The 21,725-nt window shown below is 37.3% G+C and overlaps 1 protein-coding gene across 3 annotated transcripts in view; it reads left to right on the forward strand.

The window, feature by feature from the left end:
* Positions 1–21,725, forward strand: part of CBLB (Cbl proto-oncogene B) — a 140,045-nt gene that overhangs the window by 52,699 nt on the left and 65,621 nt on the right. For all 3 annotated transcript variants that reach the window (XM_052794471.1, XM_052794473.1, XM_052794472.1), the window contains exon 4: positions 17,370–17,516. In XM_052794471.1, the coding sequence (XP_052650431.1) occupies positions 17,370–17,516 (147 nt within the window). The remainder of the gene's footprint in view (positions 1–17,369; positions 17,517–21,725) is intronic.

Genomic DNA, 21,725 nt, shown 5'->3' on the forward strand with positions numbered 1-21,725 from the left:
ATTTTTTAAATCGAGAGAAGTCCATTTCAATGACACCTCTAATACCTAGGGAGAACCATAATTTTAGATCAAAGGAATTTAGGAGGGATTATGTGCTGCTTTTTGTTGTTATTGTTTTTTTAGTTGCAGGTTCTCGATGGGCCTTGCTTCGTGAGTTTTCAAAAATAAGCACATAACGAGCGAGGTGGAATTTAGGCCATCTGAATATAGCACCAGATTTACAGTAGGATGAACTTTGTTTTCAGCCAAGACTTGTTTACAGCAGAATCCATTGAGCTCTATGAATTGACTGTGAAATTACTTCAGTACAGCTTGAAAGCGGGCTTAAGTTTCCCGTGTACGAATGGGATGGATGTTTTTATTGAATGCTTCTAGGATCTCCCCCTCCAGCTCCTCCCCCCACAGCCCTGATGATAAAAATAACCATTGTAAGTATTTAAATACCCATTGTAGAGGGTTGGCTGTGGGCTGCATGAGGAAGAAATGGTGGTACGCGGTCATGGCATTAAACATGTTGGCCCTGAGTCACAGGGAAGCTGCACCTGTGCACTTACTTGCAGCTGTACAAAGTTGGAACTGGTGATGTTTTATACTTGTTGGTGCTTAATTTGCACAGGTGCAAGTGTGGAAAGCTAGAACCTCACATGACATACTTAAGTCCCCAGCCTGCAGCAAAATGTCTGTGACCTCCCAGCACCTGCTCAGAGGGTCATACCTGTTTCAGAGCGAGCCTCTGCAAAGTTAATGTTCTCTGTTTTGACTGATTAAACTTTGTAGTTGGGGACTCAATTTTCTTCTGCAGGAAAAGCGATCCCTGTCTTAAACACATTCCTATTGCTTCATCTCCATTCAAAATTACCATCAAGTGAGCTGAGAGTTTAGATTAGCTATGATTCATTTAGCATTGCTCTTTCTTCCAAAAGGAGCTATGTTGTCCCAGTGGCATTTTGCTTAAATGTGCTATTAAAAACATTTACATGATGCCAGAGTAGACTGTTCAGAACTAAATACTTTGAAAACACTTCCTTATTTCCACAGTTGTGATTCTTTGGGTAAATATTGCAAATTGAAATTGCAGCTTAGCACAGTCTCAATTCAAAATTATTTACATTGTTCCTAACATATACTAAGGGCTTGCTTTTGGAAATAAATAGCTTTCATATTCTCCAAGACAGTTATGTACAGCTAGTGTGAGATATTGATGGATTGCTTGGTGTTAGTGCATTATTGCTGTTATTACTAGCCTCCTTGCAGCCAAACTGTAGAAAGACCGAGAAATGTAAAAATCAAATTTAGAGTTATTCCTCACATACTTTTGTACATTTTGACTGAAATAAATTTTTCAAATATACTGAGGTCTTGCTTAGCTATTGAAATCAAAAGTTATTCTGCCTTGTTAGTCATGTATCTTCTGTAACTAGCAAGTGGGCCTGTTGTGAATCATATGTGCAATTAAGGTGACTAAACTTGGAGGAAAATATGAACTATAAAGTTCTGAAGGAAGAATCAGAAAAGTATATTTTCCACTTTTCCTTTCTACCTTTTTATCCTTCTTTCATTTTTCAGCTTTCAGAGGGTTTTATGGTATCTTCCTTTACTCCCCATGTTTTTAAAAAAAAAATCTTTAATGTCCTTCTCAATTTCTTCTTCTGTCATTTTTCTCACAGCACCTTCTCTAGATCTCTTTACCTTTTAGCTAACATCACTCCTGGCAAAAGAAAAGTTTCTTTTGGCTGGCTAATCTTCTAATATTCTGGACTTAAGTAATGAGTCACTATGACATACCAGCCAGGTCTTTTAATCCTCAGGCTCTTAGGAGAAGTATTTGGGAATTTTATATGTTCAGGGCATTATCATGAAGTATGGTTTTTTCCCTTCCCAAATGTTTACTGCGATCTGGTGGAATTTAGACTGATACGAGAGCGTGTGAGTGCAGCACACTGGATGTTTCATGTGTTGTTTCAGTCTTTTCCGTGGATGAACATTTTGTAAGAGAACGCTCTATGTCAGATGCTATTTTATCTTCCGTGCTAAAGAGGGGGCTCTCCCTTGTGGAGCTGTGGAATGTGGCTTGGTGGGTGGGAAGCAAGAAGCCCCTGGAAAACTATTTGGCCTTTGCCTCCTCTGTTCCCCCTTTCCTGTCTGTCTGTCACCTTCTTTCCTCTCTCTTCTCTGGGAGCCAGATGAAAAATTTACTTTCAGCCATTAGGGAATAGGAGGAGTGAAGAAGTACTGTGGGACTTTGGGTGGAAACTGGTTACAGGGCCTTGGTTTTTTCTGGGAAGCTGGCCAGGGACAGGGCAGGCTGTGCAGGGACTTGGGGCACAAAAACTCTCGAGAACGCTGTCTTTTTGCTGATACAGATGGAGATGTTGTTAAAGTTGGCTGCACAAGCTTCTTTAGTTTTTAACTGTTGTAGACAGCTGTAATAGTTCTTATTTTGGTAATGGTTTTTTTCAGTCTCTTTAGCAGATAGAGGCTTTAATTTGTTTGACTATAAGATCAAACGATAGCTATTGATCACAAGTGTTATAGTAACTCAGATAGGACAGCAGTAGTATTTCTGTCAGCCAGTTCATGTCAGATACCACTTATGTAGGATGAAAACTGCTAGTATGAGTGAAAGTGTTTTCCAACACCAAATATGCCACACCGAGTGGAGCTCTTTGTCATGGGTATTTTGAACTGTGCCAAACCTCAGCAGGCCATCTGCCATGGTAGCTGGTGCTCTGAGCTTCCCAGAGATAGAAGGAATGCACTTTCATTTTTTTTAATTCTGTTTCCCTTCACTTCAGATCTAAACAGTCTTCCTATTATTCATAGTATAAAAGGGCAATTAAATGCACGGTACACTTTGGGAATTAATGCTCCTTTCCTATCCCAAGATGACTATCTGAAAACTAGAAGTGGGTATATATTTTTGACTGAATATTTTAGCCTGCTGGTTCTTTAGAAAATACATGCTTTTTTAAATTCAGCTACAGCATTCAAGTAATTAGAGAAATTGAAATGTTGGGTCCACAAACTAAACCAAAGATAGTATATACAATTTCACATAATCTTAATATAAGTATTTTCAAGTGGCGAGCATTTGCCAGAATATGCAGTGCAGTGATTGTAAGATGATTCATGAAAAAAGAGTGGTTAGAAATTTACAGCTGGATTTCTTAGTATCCAGAGATTTTTGTTTGTTTGTTTTGACTTAAGATGTGAATTCTGTGTCCGCTGTTTTCTCTGTTCTTGCTTGTTTTGGTAGCAAGAGCTGCAATGTTTCGGTGTTGGACAGAAGAATACTATTGTTTTTAGTTTTACATTCCTGTTTCAAAGCAATTTGTTTTCAGATACTGGTTGATTGTTCCAGGAATCCGTAATCACAGAAAGTGTTTACTTTTGCGAGTAGCAAAGTAAACTGCATTGCTAGGCAAAACTGCAGAAGTGTTTAGTCTTGGGGGAATAAAAATTGGGTGTGACTCTTAGAACCTTCATGCCTTAAAAAAATATTTTCACTGGGAGGAATTTTAGTCTATTTTATTTGCAGTTGTGATTGTATTCATGTGTATTGTTTTAATAGCGTGCATGTGATAAGATTTAGCAGCGAGTAAAACGTACAGATTTTCATGTTGCAGCTCAGAATTTTGATGTTTCGACTCCAGCTGTGGTATAAGTAACCTTTTCTCCTCCTCTTTGGACTCTTGCTGTCTATAAGCCTCTTGATCTAATTTTAGGAACACTATCTTACTTGGCTCTTACTATTAAAGTTGATTATCTTGGAAGACATCTGTGATGCGAGTTCGCCATCAGCTCTCTTAACACTGCTCACTTCTCCAATGTTGGCAAGTACCCTTCTGGGTTCTTGTTGCATCTGTCATTTTAAAGCACTGCATAGCGCTCTGCTCCTGAATGACCCTGGTACTTCTCTGGATCTTTGCCTAATGCAGTGTTGCAGCATCGCCTGCCCTTCCCTACTGTCAAAAGACTTTGCCAGGCTACCCTCTTGGTGGAACACACAGCCACGCTCGTGGTACAGTCTGCATTTTGGGCAACTTCAACTTTTCAATCCCAGTTATGGGGGTGAAAAAGAATGATTGTCAAGTTGTAGGATGCTTCCATTTGCCAAGGCATCCAAAATTAATTTATAAGTTAAAAGGTATTAAAAGTTTTGTGCAATCAAATTGTATGAGGAGTGAAGTAAGTGAACTTAAGACCATAGGTACGAAGGACCATGTCTTAAGACAGGCCCTTAATCTGACCAAGTATGGTCATTCTTGTTTTCCATGGTAAGTGTAAGCAGATATCTAAGGAAGAATGAATGGGGCAAACATGCATAATAGAGTACATTCCCCTAGTACTCTCCCAGCCTTTGGCCATTTTTAGCTCAGTGGTTTCCTGAGCCTGTTGTGCTTTGTTACTCTAGTAAGCTTCAGTGAAGCCGCTCTTCCTGGTGTTTTTCCAGTTTCCCCTCAAGGCTATTTAAACTTGCCTCCACAGTATCCTTAGGCAACAACTTCTGTGGATCAGGGATTTTTTGAGCTTGCTTCCCGTCAGCTTCATTTAATGTTCCAGTTAGTGTCAGTCCCCATCCATCTTCCTTATGCCACTCACAATTTGTAGACCCCTGTCAGATTTCCTCTGTGGTTACTCATCCAAGGTGAAGAGTCCCAGCAGACTCAGTTCCTCCTCAGTTTGAAGCCATTTCTTACCTTTGATAATCCTTGTTGTCTTTTGATGTCTCTTACGTGTCTGGTTCTTATGTATCTGTTCTTATAGATCTGGTTTGATAATAGGTGACTCTGATTCTATATGGTGGCATAATTATGTTTTCTGTTTTGTTCTCTGTTCCTTGGCTAGTAATTCATAATATTTGATTTGTGTTTTTATTGCTAATGAGCACTGAGCTGATACTGTCATGGAATTACCTATCATAATCCAAAGTCTTGCATCTGAGTGGCAGTGATCAGCTCAGAGACTGCCCTTTTGTACATCAGGTTGAGATTATTTTTTTGGATACATCATTTTGCCTTCATGTATATTGAACTTCATCTGCTGGTTTTGTTGTTCAGTCACTCTGCAGCTATTTGCAGTTATGTCAGCCTTACAGCCTTTGAATAGCTTTATGTAATCAGCAAACTTTGTCAACTTGCTGCTTTCCTGTGAATGTGCTGAACAGAGCAGATCACTGCATAACTCAGCTGGTACTTCCCCCCATTTTGAGCACAAACCCTTAATGCCTATGCTCTGCTTCCAGTTTTTTTAGCGTAATTATTTATTCATGCCAGACCACCTATCTTAGGCCATGGCTATGTAGCCTTTAAAACGTTTGATTGCCTCCCATATTGAGGTGTCCACATATGAAAATACCACCACTGGTTGAAAGCAGTGGGGGATGACCCATGTTCATAAATGTAGTAATTGAAATACGATAAGCTTATTAATGTTGAAAGGGGAAAAAAAATCTAGTAAGCAGGTTAGGGTATAAATTTTTTCATTGGTTACTGTACTTTAGACCAAAGATGAAAAATACTTTTTCACAAAGAACTTTTCAATCTTGTTCATTTTGTTTTATTCCTTTGCTTCTTATGGGAGATAGGAGTGAAGAAGCAAAATGCTTTATTTTGATTTGTACAGACAGCTTCTGTTCTGAAATTTGACATCGGTACTTCCTGAAGGTAAAGATTCTGCCTCAGTTCTCAAGAAAAATACAGCTGTCTGTCCCTGCATTTTTTAGTGCCTGCCTTTAGTCAATCCAAATTACTGATAAAACTATTTCAGCCGGTTCTATTTTTTCTGTTTGGTATGAAATCATACACCTTGTTATAAAGAGGAAATGTATTAGACTTTTCCCAAGGTCTGTGCTGTATTCCCAACTGGTGCCAGATTGTTCCTAATTGTCCTGATAGATACCTCCTGACCTGATCCTCATGGCCTGTAAGTAGGTATAGCATCATGAAACTATTTCAAGTAACAATTTGGAACCAAGTATTTGATTTTTCTTTCCTTGCTATTCTGTAGAGATAAAGTTTCTAACACAACCTTACAGCAATGTATCTCGTTTTAAATGGTTTAGAGGTACTCCTGATATGTGAGAGGACAGGAGGCTCATTGCTTCAGGGTATATATGAAAGTGATAGGGTAGATTTGTATTGTTTACTGCTTTTGGCCAGAGATGGTAACTTTCTTCTTTGAATGAAAGTCACTTCACATTCTCTCAGTAAACAAAACACAGTGATTATTCTAAGACCCACGTACAGTTTCAGTACTACATCTATCTTATTTTGTATATTTCTGTGCCATATGGATTTTTGTGACCCTGCTTAGCTATGCGACACAGATTTTTGTTAACTGAATGTTGCAAACAAGCTGTATCTCAGCTCTAAGTAATGTTAAATCATTTTCAGTGAATGATTTCAGGTGGATTTGATTAAAGTGCATCTGAGGATATGGGAATTTTTATTATATGTTTGATAGGAATTCAATAACTTTAGCTCTAGGAATTACTTGAGATGTGGTTTCAAGGCTGATTATTATATTTCGGTGGGGTTATTTAGCTCTCACTTGGACATTCATTTTGGTAAATACCATGTATTTTAGACCATGTGAAAAACAACCCTTAGAATGCTTTAATGACAATTCTTAGAATGCTTTAACAAGAGTGGCTGCCTGCATGGAATCTTATTTCAGGGCTTTGGGTAAAAATTCTTATTTTAACGTGTTTGACGGTCTGTGAAAAAATATATTTGTGAAGATGTAGAGTTGGAGAGTTCCTCTACTCATTTAGGGATGATACTTTTAACAGGAGATATGTGGGTTGAAGAGGATTAGTCTTTGTAAAACAATGAACTCTGCTTTTGATGAGAGGCTCCTACCGCTGCCACAGAACAAATACATGGACGTAATGATGTACAAGAGGCTCAAAAAGTAAAATCCAAGGACTTTAAAAAAAGTTGAGTTCTAGGGCAAAATGTGCAGCTGAGTATTGTCTCTTGATCAAGTCTCAGAAGCAGCTCAGTCAGGAAAATTCCCTTTTGGCTAGTCTCTTAGGAATGTTGGAACAGCTTGTTGACTTGGAATCTTGTTGACTTGCACTCAGTGGAAATCATGTGTGACACAGCAGGTAATAAGCACCTCTGCAGGTTATGGCACATTTTAAAATCTAAAAAAATACAGCAGTTTTGATACTTCTATACACTCCTAATGCATGAAAGTGAATGCTAAGTTATTTTAAAACTTCTGTTCAGACCCCTTATCTGTATCAGAAGATCTGACTGGTAAAAATACTATTACACTTCTTACAACTCACAAAAAAAAAAATTATAATACTTTACAATTGAAAATGTAAGATCTCGAAAGAATTTCCAGAAATAAGGTTATATGTGTGACCATGGTTGGTCTCCTTTGTATTTGTACATTGTGATAGTCTCTACATACAGTATGAAATATTCCATGAAACTGTTGCCTGGGTAGGCCTGAATGCACAGAGTAGCTGTTCACTTACCAAGCAACCATAAAATATGTACGTTTGTTCCTGATGTTTAATGCGTCTCCTTATAGTTTATTTTTTTCATGCTGTTCAAATTCTTCTCTGAAAGTGCTGGCATTTTCTCATGAGCTTTCCTATGCTGCTCTGCATTATTATACCTCTAAATTCAAGTTTCACTGAGTTCGATGTTGCCATCTATTTCCTTCCGTCTCCCTTCTCTAGCTTCTGTCTTCTTTGCCCTTGAATCAAACAGCTTGTCTTCCTTTCTGAGTTTGTTGTGGGCTTCACTGAGAGAAATGGAGAAGAATTTTCTTATCCTATCCTCCTTGGTGTTGAAAACTCACTACTTAAGAATTAGAGTTGTGCCCCACAGCTGCAAGCTAGCTGAGGCTGAGTTGTCGTCTGCAACTGTTTCATATGTAGTTTAGACAACCATAGTAGCTGAGAAGTTTGAATTTTGTTTTGGGTTCTCTTGGATAAGATTTCCCTCAGTTTCATCATTTGGCCAAATTTGTGTAAATTTTCACAAGAGTACTGGGAGGCACATATGATCCAAAGACCATTTCCTGTTAAATATCAAAATTGGATTTAGGTACTTGAGAATGATATATATGAAAAAGACATATATGTATTTTAGTTTACCAAAACTTCTTAATATCAGCAAAAAGTATTACCAGTCCTGCTTTCAGAAATGGCTAGATTGTGTTGCAGATTTTTTTCCACAGTCATGGAGTGTGACGAGAGCAGTGAGCTTGAAAAATTTTAGTTTAACTGTTTAACAGTCAGAAAGATCAGTCTACACAAGAAACTACACTGTTGCAGAATTCAGTGGGTTTTGATTTTAAAATTAAGTACTTTATATTGCCCATCCCTGAGAACGCTCATTTCTATGGAGCCTCTTTTTAATTTATTTCACTTGGAAAACATAATAACAGCATGTTTTAAGGTGAGGTAATAGAGTCTGAATAGAAAATTCCAAAAGAACAAGCCTGCAGTACATGTTCTGGACTATTTCTCTGAAAAAAATCCAATAGCACACCGCAACCTAAAAAACTGAAGTGTAATCAATTGTTTGCTGCTCAGATAACAGGCAGACCTGCATACTAAGAGATTTACTCAGGGTGCTATATGGCACACGTGCTTTGTTGGTATTAGCACCTCAGAACCACTGAGTTTCCTGGTGCTGCATGACAGCAAACTAGATGAAGCACAGCACAGAACTAAACCACTTTCCTTTGCTCATGCTAGATTGCTGTCAAGCAGATAAAGCATTTGGTCACATCTGTACCTCCTTGTGCCATCCTTGGCCTTTGGGCCGCTGCCGTTGGCTGTGGCAGGAATTGTGCCAAACTCAGCCTTGTATCCCTTCCAGAGTTACTCGAGTTGCTCCACATACAGAAGTGTCCCTTTCTGCATGCAGCTTTGCTTGGCCTGCCACGGATGTGCTTTATCCATGGCATGGATTATCTCCAAACCAAGTAATCCTCACAAGAATTATGAGGGTGATGATTACATGGGGAAACGTTAACACCTGTTGATGCTATCAGTTTTACTTCTAGTACACAGATAGTATGAATTATAGTAGTGACCTCACTTTGCAATAAAATTCAAGGTGTTTACTGTCCTAATCAGGTACTAAAAAATTACACCAACCACACCTCTGCCTTTAACAGACTGCTTATTTTGGCCAAGTGTTCTTTTGAATATTCCTTCCACTTGAAGGCGGCTTTGGAAGATGGTGAAAGCATGCTAATGCTAATTGCTTCTTCCTTGTTTCATATTAATTCAGTCATGTTTTTTAAAAAGTTTTACATATTTATGTATTCAGTGACTTAATTGAACTTTTCAAAACCAGGATTTACCCTTGTTCCTGGGGATTTCTGTGACAACTTCAGTTGCATTTATAGGTGCAGATATTTGGCTTTATGCTTAAATCAGTATTCAGTTAATAACATTGGATCTTGGGAGACAAAGACATCTATGGGAGGAGGATGGAGGAAGCAGAGCAGTGCTAAATAACATGTTGATACTGATGAGTGGAACCATGGTGCAAAAGCAACTGACTGTTAAAAAGTAGCAAATAAAACTAAACAAACAAGTGTCCAGCTCTATTTTTTTTAATCTCTACATATTAGATTATGTTAAATCATGTATTTTATAAGGATAATATAGTAGCTCAATTAAAATCAATAAATCTGTAGCTCTTAGTTTATGTTGCTACTTAAAATGTCATAGGATTGACTATCCTTTACAAACTATTTATACTTGTAAATACTTAGATCAGTTTTATTCAAATTTCTTTCTGTAAGTAGCATTCTCTAGAGGGTTTTTTTTTCTGTTACCTCTGTCCTTTTGCATAAGTAAATAGAGATAATAACTATTTATGGGGAAAATTATTAGGTCTTTAGCTTGTCAACATACCTTCCTTCATTTTTGATAACTTGCATTCTGCTTTATGCAGACTGTATTTCCTTTGTTACTCTAATTCCTTCTAACACTCTTTGTGTTTTCATTTCATTGATATATTTGTTACCTTGTATACCCAAGTACTAGTGAGAAAAGACATTAAATCACTTTAAGAGTACCTTGAGACATTGATCTGTGCTGGATAACTGTTCTTTGGACAGAACTGGAAGTAGTGAAATTTTCAAAATGTGTGCTGTTAATCCCAGCTGGCAAGAGCTATTCACGATTGCTGCTGTACGGAGTGTTTGTTTAGCAAAAAACAAATGTAATCCTTGGATACAACTTTGCTTGAGAGGTTGATAGGTGCAATGGCATGCCAGTTCATAAATGAAAGATCAGAGAGAGTAGTGAGTAGACAGACTCATCAGTTTGTAGAGAGTCTTAGATTTGGAGAAACCTTGGCAATCTTCCTTCCTTTGTATTTATATTCCGTATTCTTTACTAAGCTATTGTATATTATATTCATTCTTTATTTTTGCATAAATGAGGCAGCAAATACCTACTATAGAAGCAACAACAGCTGACGAGCAGTTTTGAAAGATGGAATGAAATTTTGAATTCTTCAAGCATTGCATTCTTCCATTTTGATACTCTTCCGGTCTTTAAAATACAAGAACAAAAGGAACCAGACTGCTGGTGGAAGTTGGTGTATCAATGTAAAATGATTTTTAAGCAAAGGAAAAGATGGAGGCAAGTTCAAGATGATATTGTGATCAACTTTTCTTTGTTTTCCCAAACGTCCTTGCCCAAATCTTACCCAAAGTCTGCCATTTTTTCCTTTTGATATCCATCGTGAATAGCGCAGCTGCAATAGACTTGCACAATACTCCTGTATCTGTCAGAAACAGGCTGATGGAGAGATGTTCAAGGAGGGTACTGCTTTCCTACTCATGATAAGCTTAACTCCTCCAGGATTCAAGGAAAAGTAGTAATTGCTTCCAGGTAGTTTCTTACAATTTTGTACTTGTTTTTCATGTTTAGTATATGATGAATTTAATTATTGGCTGAACCTCGCCATGTGTAAGGCAGTCTTTTTTTTTTTTTTTTTTTTTTTTTCTTCTCTCCCTGGGCTTACAGATGAGGAATACTAAAGCACAGCAAAATTAAGTTACTTGTCTGTGTTCCTTCCATGAGTCAGTGGCGCAAGTAGGAAGTAGAGCTCATGCTTATTCTTAGTCCCAGGAGTATTTCATCCCAAGAATAGGCCCATATACTTTGGTCCCTGAACAATACCCAGCCCTTATATAGCTTTTGAAAATAATTATTGCACAGATCCAGAGTTGAGCTGACTGCTGAATATGATGGTAGACTTTTTTTTTCTCTGCAGGCATGTTGACAGGAATGTTTGGTTTCCTTTACTTCCTCTGAAGTGTTAAGGAGAGCTCCATTGTTAAGACTGACTGTATTCTACACCTGTAGTTTTCTAAAACAGCAGCATTTGGAGTTTGGTTTTTTTGGGGGGGGGTGGTGTTGGTTTTTTTCTTCCTATGTTTACTGTCTGTGAAAGGGGAAGTTCTAGAAGAGGAAGGGGGATAAATGAGTCAGGATTATACTGGATTTTCAAGAGTGAACTGCTAGCAGCATATATAATTTTTAGTCATGTTCCTGTGCCTTCTGGAGGTCCTCAGAAAAAGATTTTTTTTTTGTAATTTATCCTGAAATTAGTGCATTTCTGTCTGTGTCACTTGTCAGTAGTTAATGGTAGAAGTATAATCTGTTAAGGGCCTTTATGGGCAGCTATGATTTTCCTCATGGTGGCAAAATACAAATGGGAAATTACTTGGAAAGTGCTTTTTTCACAGAACGGAAGCCTGGAGCACAAAACATAAATACTGAACTCTGGGAGAGCAAAGTGGAAGAGCTTGAACATCGGTCTCTGCTTCCCTCTTTTGTACCTGAATCACAAGACTCTATTCTGTCCCTTTGAATTAGTAACACGTATTTTGTAGGATCCCTGTGTTTTACTGCAACTCTAGCATATGGATCAGAAATCTGTTTTGAATATAATTATGTGAAATGAGCTCTGTACATATGCTTTGGATTTTGAAGCTTTAATAGTAGGGAGGGTGGATTTTTAAAAGTTAAACAATTTACCTTATGAAGACGTTTCAAACTTTCTTTTATCTTTGTTCATAAGCAGTTATGATTTGCAGCTTTTCCAGCTAACAGCTCTCTTCGTACACCTAGTCTAAGAATTATAGAGGAATTATCTGTTAATTAGTAATAGTCTGGTATACTTTTGTGTCAGATCTATCTGGAAGATATTCTTGGCTCCTAAACAGATTTTATTCTAGCTCTAAAGACTGTTTTTCTGTGCCAGGGGATTGAGTTATATATTATGAGCTTGGAAAGTTGATGTATTGTGTATTACAGCAGGTTGTTGTTTAACAAAGTGTATCTATATGGATGCAGAAAGATTAAACACTTACTAGATGCAAAGAAGGAGGAAACCCAGCAGTAACCTAATTTTTGGAATGACATAACTGCAAAGATATACAGTCTGACTTCTTTTCTACACTATGGTTTTTTTCTAGAAATATGTATAGTTGTAAAATAAAAATTGTTTTTCATGGCAGATAGTAATACACAAGCATGAAAGTAGAAGTGATATATATATACAGTATCTAAGCAGGTTTGTGTATTTTCAAGTTGTTGCATGAGCTCTAAGTACATACCGCTAAAATTACTTTGTCTTTGTTATCATCTGTGAAATCCACTAAGTATGGAGGATCAGGGCACAGATGTATGCTTTGCTTTGTTTATTTTTGTATATGCTGATTCTGCCAAGTGTATTTGTTTGGAGCTCTCTAAGTTTGGAGCGCTCTGAGTATTTTATTCTGTTCATCCGCATATGCAGGCAGTAAATGCAGGACACAGGTGTCCCTCCCACCTCATCAGTCAGGCCAGTGGCAGAAAGGAAGTGATACTGCCTAATTCCCTATCCAGTTCTGTTTGCTAGACCTTATTGCTTTCCAAAAAGTAAAATTAGCTTTCATACAGTGATTAAAAGCTGACACAGCCAAAACTTATCTATGTTATTGCATGCTGGTCATGCTTCATTTTCCTGTTTAATAGATTCAGGAGGGTAGGTCTGCTTCAGACCTTCTACTACTGGCTGCCACTGCTCTGATTATGGCTGGGATGTTGTAATGTTTCCATTATTGAGCCCCGTTTTCAAATCACATATGACTGGGTATTTGAAAAGTCCTTCAGTTACAAAATCTTTGCAGTATTCTCTAGCCTGAGCCCCCTCCCTGGAGTTGAAGAAAAAATTGATTCAGAATATAGTCATTCACTGAAAAGTGAACAAACTCACAGTTCCTGTTTTCAGGCTTTACTGTCTGTATTTTAGAAAACTTGCTGATGAGATATATGTATATATAAAAGATTAATTTTGAAATCAAGAAAATGCGTCTTTCTTCTGGTTAACAAAAGATGTTTACTCATTCAATAGACCTTTACAAGTGTATACTAAATGAAAATGCAATTTTTAATTTTTTATATCCTAAGCGTTCTGGGGTTGGTTGAAACCTTGTTGGTTCTTCAGTAGGTCATGTACAAGCATGTCCGGCAACAATAGAGTATGACTGAAAAATTGGTGCTTCAGAAATTAGATTCTGTAAGGGTTTTGAACTGTATGGCATCAGTTTGAGATGGCAAAAGAAAGTTAGCAAAAGCTAAGCATGCATCATAGGAAAAACATCAAGTAATATGTCTTGAGTATGTTGCAAATAACATGGAAGAGATGTGTACTATGCATTACATAAAATACAGTTGATATAGCATCATTTAGTGTTAAAATATCCTTAAATCTTACCACAGTAGCTATTATATTGTGGAGGATGATCATCTCAGTTCAGTTTGGTATAAAGAGGCAGTGGTGTTTGATTTTGATTTCTGAAAGGTAAGGTTTTTCTCATCAGTGTGAAACCTATTCTCTCTACAGAAATAAAGGAGATGTTTGTGCTCTGTACCAGGCATAACACAGCTGAGGAAAGAAATCCCACCTCTAACCCGCTCCAGGTTGCCAGTGAAAGTATATTATAATTTTAAACCCTGAAGGCTGGCTGCTGAGGCATTAAAACCATTATTTCTCTATAATTTGGATAGCATTCTTTTGAGGTGTAACTACAGTATGATCCTGTGAGTTACCTCTCCCCTGCTAGAATCTAGTGAGTCAAAGGGTCTTTCCAGAGCATGTATCTGCTCACCTCTTCTGTGCCACCAGACTGCCAGTACAATTGTCCCTCTGCCATTACAGCAGTCTTCACTGTGACCAGGAGAAGAAAAGCCTGTGTTACGGTCAGAGGTGCAGACTGAGTTGATAAAGATTAGTTTGTTTACAGTCTTGTGGTAGGAATGAGACCTAAAATAGGTGGCTCAGATTGACCAGTTCTTTGGTTTCCATTAGGATTATACACCAAAGTGATGAAACTGATGGTTTTAGTTGTTGCTTTCCAAATGAATAGGACTTGATTACCTTGTCTTACACTTGTGAATGGAAAATAAGATGGAAAATTTTTGACACTGCTCTGTCTTTATATGAGGGAGAAAAAGGAGTCATCCTAACTTAGAAAATGGAGCCACACAGACTGCCAAGTGGATAAGTGGAGTATGTGCTTCTTGAGATGCCCTGGGAAAGCCCTCCACAAGACAGCAAAAGTACATGTGCTAAAATGGACAGACATTGTCAGAAGAGTAAAATGCATGGGTAGGGAGATCACTGGCCCACCCTGATGGCATCATCTTTGCACCTTCTGTAATTCTTGAAAACCGTGTCTGAAATCATTGTGCTTTGTGTAACTCTGTCTCAATAAGTTACTGCAATCTGGTATCGCATGAGCATATCTAAGCAAAAATGGTGCAATATGTGCTTTATAGTTCCAAAGAAAAAATATGTAAGTGAAGAGTTAAGGCATGTTTTATTATGATGATTTGATACCAAAGAAGGACTTGAGGTAATCATCTGGTACAGCAAGAATCAAAATTAAGAAGGAAACAAGGCTACCGTATATATAAATGATCAAGGATTTGTCATTTTTCTGCTGCACGTACATGCTGTGATGTATGTGCATGCATCGATAAGGTTCTAGTTGGTTTCAAGTTTCAGCTTTGCAGTCAGATAAAAAGAAGGTATCTTAGTTTGATATTAAAACATTTTTTTCTTATTTATACAAATACAAACAAAAAATAATTTTGATTTTTTTTTTTTTTTTACCAACTTGTGTATTGATGCACTTAGTGACTGGTGCTGTTCAAAGAGGGAAGGAACAGGCTTTGTGATTTTGATACAGCCATTTGGGATGCATGTCTATACTGTGCATTTGCTGTCCAGTTCCTACCAGTTGTTGGTTCTGGTCACGTACTGTGCAGCTGTACTTAACAGGCAATGCCTGTGCATGGACGCGTGTATGCAGACATACATATACTCCCCTCTGGGCAAGGAAGTGCCCCAGATGGCACCTGTACATGACTTCATCCCTTAGTTCACTACAGGGCTCAAGCTTCATGAATCCAACGAGCCCACTACATGCATTTGTACCTGACAAGAACCCCTGCAGTGCAGTACGTTGCTACTGTAGACAGATACATGGTGTACCAGGCAAGGGAGAGCTCTGTTCAAACTTGCACCAAATCATGTTCCCATCTGTCCCGAGTACAGAAAGCTTCTTGCTTAATCTTGGGTCTAGGGCAGACTGAGGAAGCCATGTTAAAATAGCTGTTGCTTGCTCTCTCTATCAGGCTTGAGTTCTGAGGAATAAAATAATAAAGAACACCTGTGTGTTATTAAAGTACAAAGGAAATAGGAAGGGGGATAGCAAGGAACAAATCCAGAAAATAAGGAACAGTTGGGCATTATAATTGTAGACATCTGATTATACTGCAGGAATTAAAGGACTCTGAAAGAATTAGCCCTACAACCAATCTGAATATTGAGGGGAGGGAGAGTGTATTCATCTGCGGTTTGTTTGTTTGTTTTAAATTACTTATGTTTTCAAAATAACTAGCTTTATCATAGTTTTCCTGGTGGCAAAACCTATAGTAAAATTTGCAACACAGCTTCCACAGGAATCTCTATTGTAAGTTGTTCACAAATTTAGTTTAAATAATTACTGCTTCAGTACTAAGTTGAGTGTTCTTTTAGGAAGACCCCAGGAAGTATGTTCAACTGTTCTTTTGAGATCTTGAGCATTCTGAAAGCTATTTGGTATGCATGTGTAAAAATCTATCTTAATCTTTTCATGTGGCTAGGGATTTAGGAATAAGTTTTAATGTATTTAAAATACTGTCTGTAAGCAGTTATAAATTACGTGATTGATAAGCATTTTATTATCTTTTTCATTAAATTGTTTGAGGCACTATTAAGTAGTACCTGAGACTGTGTAAGGTGAATGGGCTTTTCACACAGGACACTTCTAACTCATTGAAATACTTCATTAAAATACATAAGAATACAAATTTGTCATCAGAAACTGCTCAGTCTCCTGGGTGGTCTCTATTTCATATATCAGGTGGGAAAATACCCCTTTTTTTACTGCAAGGATCATCTAAGGAATCTCCAGAAGGAAACTCTCATAAAGATTGCTTCACCCTTCTTTTCTCTCCTCTCCCCACCATCTCCCACAGATTTTTCCATACAAAAGGATTATTTGTATTTAAGGATGCTATGTTCTTTGCACTACACTAAATGGGATTTCTGTGCCAAAAAAGAAATAATTTTTTATTAACTGATACAAGTCTGGAAAGCTTATGGAAGTGAACTGATAGCAAAGAAGCTTGATTTTTCTTTCTGACATGCCACTGAAAACTGAAAGCAAGTTTTAACTAAAGACAAGGCATTTAAAAACAGAATAGGAAGTAGCTGCAGTAAGGGAAAGTTGGAAAGAATCAAAAGAATAAAATTGTCATAGGAAAAAAGAGTAAACCTAGTCCTGTGCTGTGTTTATATTTCTAGAAGTCTGGATTGAAATAGGTTTGATGTCACACATAAAACTATATTTTAAGTTTGTTGGTGTGGTGGTGTTTGGCTTTTTTGTATTTAAATGTATTAGCTGTCTAATTAGTATAAATTCCTGCTTCTGCAACGATTAAATGAAATAGAAATGCACAAGCTTCATCTTTATGGGGATCAGAAATTTATCTGGAATATGCAATTGAGAACTCAAATCTGTTCTGTTGCTGAAAAAATGATTTTATATTCATGGAGACTTATGAAAAATACGTCTTCAGAAGTGCATGGAAACACTACTGATTTGTATTTCTTTGATGTGTTTTTAGTTGAAAGCTCAGTGTTTTTCTTGTGTCACACAGTGATTATTATACAAATATGCAGGATATCTAAGATACTGAAAGAGTGATTCAATTTATTCAATTTTAAGAATTTGATGTGATTTTTCCCCCCCCCCCCCCCCTATTATATCTGCAGGAGAAACCTAACAAAGCTGTCCCTCATCTTCAGCCACATGCTAGCAGAAATCAAGGCTATTTTTCCAAATGGCCAATTCCAGGGTGATAACTTTCGTATCACCAAAGCCGATGCTGCAGATTTCTGGCGAAAATTCTTTGGAGACAAGTAAGTACTAACATTTTGCAAAGTGCTTAATTCTTTCTAATCATAAGCAGGAAAAAGAATGATATTTTCAAAAATCCAAATAATAGTTCTAAGTATGTGGGTGGCTATTTTAAAGGTAATTTCTTGTCCAAGTCTTTAAACTGACTGAAATTGCGAAATTGACTATTAACTCCCCCCCCCCCCCCCCCCAATGTTGTAATTCACTCAAAGGATGAATAAAAATGTATGGGCAGTTCTGTCAAGGGCACTTACACTCAGTCATGCATTAGAGTGAAGATAGTACATTGTTTTCGTAATGTACATGGCAAATCATATCCTTTCATATTATTTATATATATATTCTACAAATGATAACCCTAAAGTCTGAATTAGGAACTTGATATTGGTCTCATGGACAGTATGTTTCCTTCCCATTTTTAACTTTCTAACTACTACAATATTTAGTGGTTTTTAAGTAATTGAAATAATGTTTTTATCCCTTATTATCAAAACTTTTTTCCTACAACTGTACTACCTATAAAGTAGTCATAGGGACTAATGTTTTCTTTTGTTCAAGTTCTGTTACAGAAAGAGATAGAATAATTGGAGATATATCGGAAGGTTTAATCAAAAGCAGGTTTTGGAGAGAAACTTATTATTCAAGAAAGGGTCATAAAATGAATGCTAAGTGTGACTTGTAGATACATGATTAAATCTTACAGCAAATGCTATATGGAAAGTGTAAAAGTAGGCAGGCATGGGTGTGGGGTTTTTTGTTTCTGGGAAACAATTTCGTTTATGGTACGGATATAGGCTAATAGAAGATGCATAGCTTCATCACTTTCTCATACGGAATGTTTATTAGCCTAACAGTGGCATAAGAGGGAGGAGGCAAGAAGTTTGTATATTGGACAATATAAAGGAGCAGTCATTATGGTCATGAAGTCTGATAGCTTGCACAATGTAGGCCATAGCAAGTCATGGAACAATTCCTGCAACAATCTGTTACATTTTCTGAGCAAGAGCAGCTCTTTGAGTCTTTCATTCTTTATTTAAAATACCAACGTAGTAGGTTGGTGCTTTTGCAGATTAATTTTGTTCAGTGTGAATTTACAACAGTTTCACTTCCTTTTTTTTTTGCTAGTCAAAACACACCTATGATAGCTTCCAGCTTTCTGGTTTCATTATAGTGTTATCTGGTAACTTCAGTCTTCTAACAAATTTCTTTCCCATGTAGATAATGTTAGAGTGTGATCAAGTTGCTGTATCGATCTTTTTGTTAGAGGAAAGGAATCCGACCATGTTTTGTGTTAGCCACTTTAATGTGAAGATGATCTTCAAAATACCTACAAAAGTTCAGATGAAGTTATCTGAAGGATTAATTTACGTGACATGTAGGGGGATCTATCAGATGAGGCTTTTAAAAAATATGCCAGTCAAAAGAAAAATGGGAGCTTTGAAAAAATTACTAATGATCATCTTTGTTCAGTGTTTCTATTTTCTCTTCCTCTCTTTCTTACCTTTGCTTAGCAACTCTGAGAATTTAAGTTTTCTCATGGTCTTTCTCTTCTCCTGTTGAGCTCTGTCCTTGAATGACCTTTACCAGCTGTCTTGATCGCAAATTGCATTTCTGTCATTGGGATTTACAGATCTCATCTTCTGCAAGCTGCTGTTTCTTTCTGTCATTTAATATTAACCAGTTTTGTCAGCTTCCCTATTCACTATCATGTTCCTCTTTGTATTTCTCTACTAACCTGTACTTTCTGTGTGAGATTCAAGTGCTTTCCTTCAAGTTTTCTTCCAATGGTCCTGCCAGTTTCCTTTTGGAGATGGCACAATAGATAGGTACTTGAGGTGTCAGACAGTAGGATACTGTAACATATTAATAAGTTTTTATCAGAAAAAGGTTGGTAAGAAGAATTTTTAACTGCATTGGTCCATCTGAACAACTTGGCTCTACCCTTGTCTTTCTCTTGTTCACACTTGACTCTTCTCTTTCGTGACTCATCCCCTGGAGCGCTTCTTTCTAATAGTTTTCAGGGCCCCAGAGCTCTTGCCATGCCTTTTATGCTTTGTTTTTTTCCTGGTTATGTAAATTTCTTCATAAAATGCGACTTTAAATATGAACTCTGACCTCCTTCTCCCCCCACCCCCCATGTACTTTGATGGGGGGGTGCACATTGGTTTTGGTGGGGGTTTTTTTGGTTGGTTGGTTGGTTAAAGCATCCATGCACCAAAAATGCCTAGGAATCAAGGCAGTTTTGGGATGTCAGGTTAATTACATATGTAACCTTGGTCATCTATTATAACCTGGAAGTCTCTTGAGTTCTGTCTTGCCAGGTGCTTTACTTTCAGACCAGGTAAATAACCACTGTTGTTAGTGTTCTCAGCTCTTTTCTGATAAACTGAAGCTGGTTTAGTTACCAGCTTCTTCTAAGCAGTGAACAGTTGATCTGTGCTTGGCAGCCTTGCCTTTATCTCAGATTTAGTTAATTGTGCTTAAGTAACTGTAAAACATGTAACAGCATGTATGTCAAACAGATGAGAAAAACGTTTATTTGGCATTATGTTTAATCTCTTCGTTAAACAAAATGCCTGAAGCTTTTTAAACATTAATTGTTTTCTAATTCATTTAGAAATATATGGCAGGTATGCCTGTTAGCAACATCTTTTACAGTGGGCCTGTTATGACAAATTAGTTTGCAAACATTCTAGTATCACTTCCCTAGAAGCAGAGCCTACATAAAGATTTTGGGTGTTACAAACAACTGATAAAATCTGTTTCTAACCTGACCGCCTAAAGATAGGCCCCTAGGACTATCTAGAACCTCCAGCTCTGGTTAGGTATGCAGTGCAATGAAGGAGCGCAGGGGCGAACTATATTGTATGTTCCCTGGCTGCACCTCTATTTTACAGGGCAACTCTGGACTCCTCGCTTGTTTGCAAAAAGCAGCCCTTACTTCGAGGTCACTAAGTAATGCTGCTCAAGATTAGAGCATAAGTAATAAGTAAGTTGTACTGGATCTTGGCTTCTGATAGGTAAACTGTAGCACGAGAAATAATTCTGATGCATTGTTTGATCTGACTGGAAAGAGGGAATTGGAACCATTAGAGGAATTCATTATTTTTTTCAGCATAATATTATCATAAAAATAATCTTCCTGTTTCTAAACATAATGAATTGGAAGCTTTTATATAATCCATTTTCTGTCTTTTTTTTGTTTTTTTAATTTGAAATATTCTAAACAGCAAGAAGGAGGTCAGTAGCCATTTATGTTCTTAAGTCGACTTTTTGGTTTTCAATTTTTGAAAATGTGACCTACACTTCCGTTTACAGAAAGCAATATATTATAATTTGCTGAGGAATAAAATCCAAAAGATACAATTTGCAAGAGTCCAGTCTGTAGTTTAAAAAAAACAAACAAAATTGTGTCTGATTTCTTTCACTGCTCTTCACCAGTGAATGGGGAACTTCTAATTTTGTTGGTTACATTTGTCTGTCTGAACCCTTGCTGCAAAATTGACAGCCGTAACTAAGTTTATTCATCCTGTTATTAATAAGTATCATAGGATACAGTCATTCTTTTTGTGTTTAAAGCTAGTCAAGTGTATGTTCACATGATTTCAAACTCATTAACAAAACAAATGGCTAGGCTAGCTGTTTCAAGTCTCTGATGAACACATACCTAGCTGCTCTTTGAATTTCTGTAGAAAACACAGAAATAGAACTCAGCAAGCAATTTGAATGGTTCCATCACAGCAGTGTGCTGAGATAACTTCACACATTATTGGCTTTCAAATACCTCCTCAACTTTTGCATTTCTGGTACACCTCTACAAAACTTTTAGATAACGTCAGTAGCTAGAGAAGCTTAGATGCGAAAGAATGCTACGGTGCTTGTGAGAGGAGCAGATACGTCGATAATGGAAATCATCAGCCCTCACATAGGCAGAGAGTGCAAAAGGAGTAAATAGAGCCTTTACAATTGTGAGGTTTTCCAGTATTGCATGTTTCAGAGGAGAAGGGGAAACCTCGGAAGTGATATGATGTTTGGAATGTATCTGGAGAGACTAATGTGGGGTTTAAGAATGTATAGGGAGGATTGATAAATCAAGGTGGGAGATAATGAGATTTTGATTACCTGGGTGGAAGTAGAATGTGGACAATAGCAGTATGACTAAGGAAGAAATGGAGGAATTGATTTCTCTGCAAGGGCAAAGTAGAATATGT

Source organism: Harpia harpyja, chromosome 8, assembly GCF_026419915.1.
Source record: "Harpia harpyja isolate bHarHar1 chromosome 8, bHarHar1 primary haplotype, whole genome shotgun sequence".
Lineage (NCBI taxonomy): Eukaryota > Metazoa > Chordata > Aves > Accipitriformes > Accipitridae > Harpia > Harpia harpyja.